The following is a 10296-nucleotide window of genomic DNA, read 5'->3' as shown; positions in this document are numbered from 1 at the left end:
CCGAGTAGCTGGGACTACAGGCGCCCGCCACAACGCCCGGCTATTTTTTGGTTGCAGTTCGGCCGGGGCCGGGTTTGAACCCGCCACCCTCGGCATATGGGGCCGGCGCCCTACCGACTGAGCCACAGGCGCCGCCCCACTAAGATCAATTTCTACACAGCAAACGACTCAAGATCCAAGTTCCATTCGATCTGTATTGTTAACTTAAAGTAAAATCTTTATCCCAGGACCTGTTTTTTCAGCACTCCCCCACCTGCCCGGAGCAAAATCACCCAGTTAGCTTGCACTGCAATTCTCCGCAATCTAACTCCAGTTTCAGATTGTGGTCTGGGACAGGACACCCCAGACCTGAACCCTGAAAGCAGTCAGGCCAGACCTGCTCTGTCGGCGCCGGCGCCGGCGACTCATGCGAAGCTCCTCCTCCAGCCGCAGGGCCAGGCTGGACAGCGCCTGGGTGCAGCACGGTGCCAGGGCCAGGCCCAGCTGTTGGGCCTCAAGGCCCTGGGCTGAGTGCTGCAGCTGCTCCTGCAGGCCCTGGGTGACCTCCTGGGACTTGGCAAGCAGTGTCTCCAGGTCTGTTTTCTGTGCCTCCAGAATGCTGACCTCGCACCTGTGAGCCTGCTCCACCTCCTGTCTCTCTTTCTCAAAGTCCCTCTTCATTACCTCCATCTCCTTCTCGTAGTAATTCACCTGAAGAGAGAAACATGCACTTAATCAGAGGGCCCCAAAGACAGCCTTGCTGACCACCCAGCACAGAGACACGGAGCTGTCAGGCGCAGCACCCAAAGGGCCCAGGCCCAGACCTGGCAGGGAATGAGCGGGGACGCGCCCTGGGGCCAGCGTGGTCACACATCACACTGTCCCCTATGAGGCAAGCCCAGCAGACGCGGCAGGCAGTTGGGGGCCAAGCTGAGCTGGACAAGTGGCCAGGCAGAGCACAGGGGCAGAGGGCGTGACAACTGCCGACGGAACTGGGGAGCCTTCCAAAGGCCACTGGGGAGGCTCAGAACATGACGGGAAGAACACATCTGGCCATGGTGGGCAAGGGTCCATTGGGAGTTTGCAAGTCAGGACGGGGGTGGCTGCCTCTGCGCTGTGCAGATGGAAGGATCGGACACATCCAGAAAAGCTGCGGCAACCTCGTAACACAGTAAGGATAAATTAGTCTAAGAGACAGCCTCAGCCAGGATGCGCTGACCATGAAGCCACTTAGCTGCCCCCAAAGGACAAACATCACATTATCTTAGGCTTGGGGCACAGCCAACAGTGTCCACAGCACAGCTGCCCCCAGGGGTCCCTGTGACACTCCCAGTGGAACACCACTCCCTCCCCCTTACCAGTCATTCCCATGTCTGTCTCCCTCCACGGAGGGCTTGGGAAAGAATGGCAATTTTATTTGTGTTTCCCTACAAGCCTTCCTTCTAGAGCAGGATCACTGGAAGGCAGAGGACTGTGGGGCACCTGCACAGGGACACAGCACAGCTGAGCAGAGCTGCCAGGTGTGCAGCAGGCCACTCCCCTCACCTTGGTCTCCAGCGCCATCCTGAGGTCTTGGTAACGTTCCTTCACCTGCTCCATCATTATCTCTGTTTCTATACTCATGGGAGCAGAATTACCCATGAGGAGGATGCCTGCAAACAAGAGGACATTTGTGATACCAGGTGAAGGTGATATGGACAGTCGCCTGCTGTACTCAAGGCACGGACCTGACCCTCCACCCTGTATGTTAAGCCTCCCCCTTTCTTGGTGGCCCTGCGTTATTTACTATGAAGGCAGGCTCCAATCAGCAAGGCCAGTACACCAAACCCTGGGGGATAAAACAGCAGCTGACAGAACTGAAAAACAAGAACAAAAACCCTGGAGCAACGAGGGCTCTGACATGCTGCTCCCGATGTGTCTGTCGGAGGGACCCACTGCCAGGGTGTTATCTGTGTTCGTGCTGGGGCCCAGAAACGGTAAAAGACACATCCTCCAACTCTCACTCTCTCCTTCCATTTCCTAAATTATTGTCCAGGAAAAAAGTGACAGACTCAGGGCTCAGGCCAAGCCCTCAGGAGAAAAAGCCTCCTGGCACTGGCCACCCACAACTGCCGCCTCTGGGCCCAGCAGCTGCTCTAACCACGGGAATCCCAGCTCAGGTCACACCCCTCCACTGTGGTAAGTCCTAACTGTCCTCTCGCAGACAGACCCTCCCTCCTTTTAAGGCACCAATTAAACCTCTGTGGTCAAATAGAGGGGGACAAAGGCACTGGTTTTATCAGCAACACCACAAAACTAAGGGCTGCCCCCTGTATCCAAGGTCTGCCTGACACGGGCCCCAAGACAGAGAACTTCAACTCATTCTATGCCAACTCAGGCTCCTTGAGGGACAAAAGAAGGTAACAGTCGCCCAGCTACATGTCCCATGTCTAAGAATTCAAACATAGCCCTGTGTGCACCTGCACCCCAACACCTTCTGGCCTCCTTGGCCTGGGTATGGACGGGATGTCTCGTTTCTTCCTGAAGTTTCCTGTGAGCCTCATCCAGATTGTGGGCCTGGGGAGCCTTTGACTCCCAGGAGACTGGGGTGAGGAGCTCCTGGCAATCAGACCCACATGCACAGAAGGTCCATTGGGTTCCCCCAGGAGGTGCCCAGATTGACTGTTTTGGATACAACGTTCTTTTCTATTTTATTAAGTAAACAGCTCTTAGGATTACAGATGGGAGCAAAATATTCTCCAAAAGGCTGAGGTTGCCATGACATGGGATCCTGGGGAGTGGGTGGGGTTGTGGGTCCCAAGGGCTCCCTACAGTGGAGACCTCACAGCCACAGGCACCATGTGCTACCACTGGCTACACAGAGGCCACACAGCTGTCAGGGAGGGCAGCAACTAGCTAGGCCCACTCAGTCCTCTAAAAGGCCCATAGCATCTGGATCGCTTGTTCTGGTCTCCAAAAGGAGCCAAGAACTTCAACATGGGGCCTCATCATGCTCAGAGCTTGTCCCCATGCCACTGGCTGAAGAGCAGGGGGCACATGGCCACGTGGGGGCCTTCCCTTGTGCCCGGCCCTCCCAAGCTCATCTAGACCTGGAAGGCGATGGCTCACGCCTCTCTCACAAACAGCAAAACATAAGCCCTGCCGGCCTTTGTCCTCTGAGGACCAGGGGATCTCTCCAGTCCTGAGAGCTGTTAACAAAACTAACTCTCAGATGCAAGGATGGCCTGGGCCAGGCCACAGCTATTCCTTGGGGCTGGAGACCAGCCTGCCCACCTCAGTCTGCCTCCTCACTCTGGTTCCTGCAAGGCTGCCTACTGGCTCCTCCCTAGAAACTTCCCTGCAGGGCAGACCTTCACCCCTGAGCTCAAGACCAGGTCATCTCCTCCATCATGTCCACCCAGAAGGTGAACCTCTCTCTCATCCCCCGGGGTGGGCGTCAACACCAGGCCTTGGGGCAGCCCCCTGCCAGGCCAGGCTCCTACCTGCTGGGCTGTGTCCAGGTCGCCGCTGCCCTGGGCCTCCAGAAGGGCTGTGCCGACATGGGGGCAGCTGTGCCCGCAGGCCTTCCAGCTCAGCCTGCAGCTCGTCGTTGAGGTCCTGCAGGTCCTGCGGGGACAAGTCCAGGCATCTCGTCCAGCTGCTGCGGCCACTCGGCACAGAGAACCGGAGCGTCCATTGCGGCCCAGGCACACTGTGAGGTGAGAGGGCAGCAAGCCCACACTTGCAGCATAAAACACTATCAGAACTCTGAGTCCCTAACTACTGGGTGGGCTGAGCAAAAGCAGGGGCCTCTCCTGACTTTCTCCTACCCCACATCATTTGCTTTCACAAGATACATGAGAGGGGCTCAAGAAAAAAGGGGAGAGGACACTGAAGACAAACACAGGAAACACGGAGAACGGTCAGCATCATAACTCTGAGAAGCTGTCAGCAGTGAAACCCTGGGAGTGCCGGGCTCCTTTCCTCAGCAGCTAGCAGTTTGCAAAGAGTTCTGCAGAGAGGAACTACCAGAGAGGAGGTTGGAGCGCAGAGATGGCACGTTGGAGGGACAATGGCAGCTCTGACACCAAAGGGGCGGAGAAGCAGGGGGTACTGGTGGGGGGAGAAAGCTTAAGAGGAAGAGTCTGAATTTCTGCACCTCCCATCACACTTTGCTGAGCCATGTGGTAACAAGCCACGAGAAGGGACAGCGTCCAGCCCGCCTCACCTGGCAGCTCCCCAAGGACTGAGTGTGACTGTGTGGACCAGCTTTGCTGCCACGCCCACCACAACTGTGGACCTGGGTCCCCACCAACATCCCGGCAGCCCTGTGACTGCCCTGACCCGGACAACACGAGTGAGGCCAAGTGCTGGCTTCTCCTCTGGGATGGCGCCTGGGGGAGCCCCTGCCATGCTGGGAGGAAGCCAAATGGCCCTGAAAGGTCACCTGGGGAGGCCCTCAGGGAGAGACAGGTGTCCCCCTGACCTGTAAACCCTGCTCCAAGCACCTCATGGCCTCCCAGGCACCTGTCACTGATGAGGCCATCTTCTTGCAACTGCTCCTGGGCCTGCCACATGTGTCACGGACTTCCCCGTTGCAGAAGGAGCCTCTCAGCAATTCTAGGCCATGTGGGAGAAGGAATGGGCTCTGAAGATGTTTGAAGCGGCATGGATTCATGAGGGCCACTCACACCTCATTCAGAAACTCCTGTGCAAATATGCACGTCTGCTCCAAGGAGAAAAAGGGCCAGGAAGGCAGAGCTGCCAGATAGACCCAGAGCAGCACAGCCCCTTGGCGGCTAGCTCACTCCCCACAGTGACGGCAGCCCCATCCATCACTTAGACCGCCATGTCCACACATGAGCTGTTCCCATGTGGGCAGCTGCAGAGGGGTCTCTCTAGCTAGGAATGTGCCGTGAGCACAGTACACGGAATATTGAAGACTCACTCCAAAGCAGGATGTTAAATACCTCAAGAATTTGTTTATGTTTGAAATGATAACATATTTGATATGTTGGATTAAAGAAAATATGCTAAAATTAATGTTATCTGTTTCTTCCATTTTTTTAAACACTAAGCCTACCATGTGCGACCCCCACTGTATTTTTACTGGCTAGTACCAATCCAGAGGGTGGTAGGAACAGAGTCGTTTCTACCTAATGCCTGGCCCCTCTGTGGATCTTTCTGCTACTCTATCCTGCAAATTTAGCAATGCCAGCGAACAGGGGTTCTCCCAGCTGACCGAGGGACACAGGCTTCTCTGTTCTCAGGACACGCCAGGAAGCCTGGTTAGTTATGGCTGGCAAGGGTAGTGTGTGTTGCTCTTGGTACCAGCAGCCTCCACAACCCTAACCCTAACCCTGGCCCATGGCAGGGCGCCTATTGTCATGTGAAAGGTGGTTAAGGGCCACTACTGCATCACATAGGAGCAGTGACACTCCCGGAGCAAGGAGCAGCCCACACAGCCAGACCTAGGTCTCTACAGCCATTGCCCTGTAAAGGAACCAGGAATCCTTGGAGAAAAAGCAGATCATCCCAGGGCAGGTGCAGGCAAAGCACCAGATAAGTCTGGAGTATTCTGCCAGGCCAGGAGTACGTAGCTATTCAACAGAGCCGATCAACAGCAGAAATGACAGTGATATGTGACAGGGACACGACAGATGAAGACTCCCATGGCCAAATCATGCAGTTTGAGCACCAACGTAATTAAGCAAATTACTGCGTTATCACTGGGGAACACATGGGAATTCCTGAGTCCACAGCAGTGGAATTCATGAGTCCACTCCAGCTGCCAGCAGTAAGGACAGATGGAAGGGTGGGGGTGCTGAAGCAGGAAACCATCATTTTGTAGCCATCAAGCAAGAGTGAGTCGCGTAAGAATCAACAGATGCTAAATCCAGAGAGGATCTCACTGAAGAGCAGGATATTTGCACGATCTTTAAGTGTTTCCCTACCGACTGCTTATGAGTTGCAAGACAGAAAAAAAACCTCAGTGAGTTTACAGCTCACAATCAGCACCACCAAAGAGGGATAGACACAGCACTGCCCAGGTGGTGTGCCAGCTTGAGAACTCACAGCCTCCATGCAATCAAAAGGAAACATTAGAAAAATAATCGAGGAGAAGTGGGGGAAGGAAAACAGTAGTCTCCAAAAATATCAGTCATAGAAGGCAAAGAAAGGCAGAGGGAATGTTTGAGAGCAAAGGACATTAAAGAAACAGGACAGTCTAGACCACAGTCTGTGCTGAAAGGGAAAATGCTCCAAAGAACACCAGTGGATTCACTAAGAAAAATGAAACAGGGACACTAGCTTGAAGTGCTGCGTTGATGTCAATTCAGGAAGCTAAGAGGTGAGCCACAGCTATGTTAGAGACTATTATTACCACAGGGTGCTGGGAAACTCACTCTCTAGGAAAACAAAAAAAGCCCTAGTTGTAGCTTTTGCAATCTTCTGTGGTATGAATTACTAAGATCATAGTCAATTTTAAAAGCTATCAAAGGTTTAACAAGGAGCTAGCAAAATTCCTGAACATTTACCAATAGCCTGCAGGAGCAGAACTGTGCACACCACTGCCGTGTAAAGTGATTAAGCCCATTCTTAGGAATGCATGCCCAGGTGCTGAGGGGCGATGGGCTGTGATGTGTGTGACATACCCTACAATGGTTCAGAAATAATGCTGTGTGCACAACCACTGCACCATGAGCACACACGGCGAGCATGCCAGTGTGCACATAGCAAGGCGGCTGTGGCAAAAAGGGGGACCGGGTCCAGGTGAGGGGTGTACGGGCGCTTCTCATGCTGCTTTCGTGTTTGCAACTTATGTGAATTTAAAACTATTTTCAAACAAAAAGTTTATTAAATACTTTAAATATTAATTTGAAACAGACAAAAACATCTAAAAAATGGAGGGGGTATATCTCTAAATAAATAGGTTAGCACTAAACTGTAAACTACCTCCACTAATGTTAAAAATAAAATTTCAAGAACCAAAAGTGAAAAGAGTAGCAGACCTTTAAGTAACAAAGTTAAGTTAAAGAAAGAAGAGGTTTATGTCTACTTGGAAATGCCAGTGCCCTAAAGGGGCATTTTCATGCAGGGATCTCTGGTTTTGCACCTGCTTACTATGTTACAGAGGACGGGACAGAGCCCAGCACAGCACTGCAGTCTCCAGCGTGCGGCCCCGCCCCACAGAAGGCCCCGCCCACCCCTCACCCCCAAGGTGGTCAGGAGAGCGACAGCTCAGCACACACATTCCCAACAGGAGACTCAGTGTAGGCAGAGACAGCAGAGCACCTAGAGGCCAGACCACAGACAGAGGCAGGACACACAGCCCATTCAGTGCAGGGACCCGGCTCACCTGGATCCTCTGTGGTGGCCAGAACAGCGTGCAGCAGGAACAAAGTCAATTAACTTTAAATTGGAGGGAAGTCATCAGGAAGTGAACTCATAACAGACCCTTAAAATCTGTTCCTCTGGCCATAGGGCAGCTCAGGAATTAATCACTAGCTTTGAGGACAGATATTCTTGACACAATATCTGCTCAACTTTCAAATTATATGAAATTACTTTACAACTATTGGTGCCGTAACAAGGACCATAATAGTATCTTCAGAAATAATGGCCTATTTTCAGTATGAGGTGACTTGGAGCAAAGACAACTTTGGACAGATGAGCTGTAACTAACCCAGCCATGCTGCGGTATCACCACACAAGGTTACTAAAGATCGCCAGCTTGGAAAACTAACCAGTTTTGGACAAGCACATCTTCACATAGCTACAAATTATGGCTACCCAACTTGAAAATTTTTATTGTCAATATCTATTATTAAGGCAAATAAGGAGTATGAATACACGAGTGACCAGTCAACTACAGACATCCTTTGTTTTTCTTCTTATTTTTGCTGGTGGGGGTTACACAGGGTTTTAATGGCTGTACTTGGAGGGTGCACATCATTTACTTTGGCCCACTTGGCAATGCTACCTAGAAAGACTCCCACATTATCGTGAAGGCGACATAGGACTACCAGAACAAGAGTCGTGAGGTATCTGGCCAGCTGCAATATTGGGCGCTTGTTTTTTTTTCCAGTTCCCACTAGTAAAACTTGGATATAACCTTTTTTTTTTTTTTTTTGTAGAGACAGAGCCTCACTGTACCGCCCTCGGGTAGAGTGCCTTGAGGTCACATGGCTCACAGCAACCTCTAACACTTGGGCTTACGCGATTCTCTTGCCTCAGCCTCCCAAGCAACTGGGACTACAGGCGCCTGCCACAACGCCCGGCTATTTTTTTTTTGTTGCAGTTTGGCCGGGACTGGGTTTGAACCCGCTGCCCTCGGCATATGGGGCCAGCGCCCTACTCACTGAGCCACAGGCGCCGCCCGGATATAACCTTTTTTTGTGCCAAGGACATGAGAGGGGCGAGTGGGTCAGGGGCTGAGGTTTTTGATGGTTTCTGATTTAACCACACATACACCTCTCTTTATTAAAGAAAAAAGTTTCTGCTTAAGTTTTACATAAATCAACTTTTGGTAAATTAAACCCTAACTAGGAGGTGACTGATAAGAAATTATGCAGTAAACTACTTTAAATATTCAAGAATAAAAAAATTTGCACTGTTTTGTTAATAACCAACCGTACTCAACTCTGGCTTGTTTTTTATACTAAAACTTCTTCACAAGGATAGATCCCATGGGTCAGAGCAGGTGGGGTGAGACAGGGACGGGGAGCCACTGCCCTCCTGCAAGGCCCTGAGACTGGGCTTTATTCGCAGCTCTAGGTGAGGACCTGACCTTTAGAACATTAGAGTGCTCAGGTGAACAGGGAAGGGAGGGAGGGCCTGTCAGAATGGCCCAGAATGCAACAGCAGTATTTAAAACAAGCCAAGGAGGCAGCGGTCCAACCCAGGCTCTGATCCAAGGCAAGCAGGGACCAAAGGGTCTGCAGAGCCGCACAGGCTGCCAGGCCTCCTACAGGTGGCCCCCAGGGAAGGATGTGTGAAGCAAGGAGATGTGAGGTGCACTGCGCATGTCCACTTTCTCTTGGCAGACTGGAGCTTTCTGGAGCTCTGCACCGTGTCCTGTTTATCACTAGAGACTAAGGCAGACGCAGATGCAAAAACACAGCTGTCCCTTGCTAGGCCAGGTATCAGTGAGGTCAGCAAAGCAATGGTACACTTTTAATTTTTCTTTCTTTTTGAAAACAGCTATTTTCATAAAAGTGTGCTATTTATAGTCTGTGAAAAATAACTTGCTTGTTTGTGATTCTTTTTTTTTTTTTTTTTGCAGTTTTTGGCCAGGCCTGGGTTTGAACCTGCCACCTCCAGCATATGGGGCCAGCGCCCTACTCCTTTGAGCCACAGGCGCCGCCCTCTTGTTTGTGATTCTTAAAGAAATTCATGATTTTATTTTCCACTTTAATTTTCACCATGGTAAATGTTAAATCTAACCTGCATAACATACATCAACAAAAGCTCTTTTACGTTCCTGATGATTTATTTAAGAGTGCAAGGGGGTCGTGAGGTCTAAGTGTCACTCACTATCCCCACCCAGATGTCTCCAGCGGGATGGGGTACATACACATTGTCAGACCTGGCCTAGGAAATCTAAACATTAGCAGCAGAAAAGCAGACAGAGCCCACCATGGTCCCTGGGAACAGGAGGAGCATTCAGAACAGGGGCCAGGTAGAGCCAGAGAACCCTCACCTAAGGGCACTTGGCCTGGCCACAGGCCAAGCACACCATGGTCAGAGGCTCCAGCTGGAGACACTTCGCCATTCCCTACCAGCCTGCGTGCGGAGACTGAGGGTCTGGACATGGGACTACAAGGAGGGCTGGCGGGGCACATACCCGGCACTTGTGCTCGTATTCCTCCAGGACTGCTGAGAACCGCTCCTCCTGCACCAGAAGCTCTGTGCTCTGAGGCTCCAGCTACAAGTTAGACATGCAGGAGGTGACCAGCAGGTGTCAGGCCGGGGGAGCTCTCCCTCCCTGACTCTGCGTCTCAGGCATACCACTCCGTCCCTTCTCCTCCCTTCCCTGTTTAAAAGGTCTCAGGAAAGAAAGATTTTCTGAATTCACTGATTTATCCAATGTGGCTGTGCTTACACTCTGCATGGGGCGGCCCCGTCCACCTCCTCCCGATGTGATCCGAGGGCCTCCTGGGGCCCTTGCGGTGACCCAGCACCCTGCCCTCCCTCTGCGGCCCTCACTGAGGCCAGGCAGGTGGCAGCCTGAGCTGCCATGAAGGGGAGCAGAGCAACAGGACGCACCAGACTAATTTCTTCCCTGTTCTAGGCCTCAGGAGAGAAACGCAAACTCCAGTCACTGGGATGCTGCCTCCT

The 10296-nt window shown here is 52.1% G+C and overlaps 1 protein-coding gene across 6 annotated transcripts in view; it reads right to left on the bottom strand.

Moving 5' to 3' along the window:
- The window catches only part of NINL (ninein like), a 72643-nt gene that overhangs the window by 18221 nt on the left and 44126 nt on the right, over positions 1-10296 (bottom strand). For all 6 annotated transcript variants that reach the window (XM_053578529.1, XM_053578531.1, XM_053578528.1 and 3 more), the window contains 4 exons: positions 9803-9883; positions 3462-3585; positions 1525-1631; positions 377-690 (listed from right to left, as the gene is read on the bottom strand). In XM_053578529.1, coding sequence (XP_053434504.1) covers positions 377-690; positions 1525-1631; positions 3462-3585; positions 9803-9883 — 626 coding nt within the window. The remainder of the gene's footprint in view (positions 1-376; positions 691-1524; positions 1632-3461; positions 3586-9802; positions 9884-10296) is intronic.

The sequence above is a fragment of the Nycticebus coucang genome, chromosome 24, assembly GCF_027406575.1.
Source record: "Nycticebus coucang isolate mNycCou1 chromosome 24, mNycCou1.pri, whole genome shotgun sequence".
Taxonomy (NCBI): domain Eukaryota; kingdom Metazoa; phylum Chordata; class Mammalia; order Primates; family Lorisidae; genus Nycticebus; species Nycticebus coucang.
Note: the sequence above shows the minus strand (reverse complement) of the source record. Positions and strands in the feature narration are given on the sequence as shown.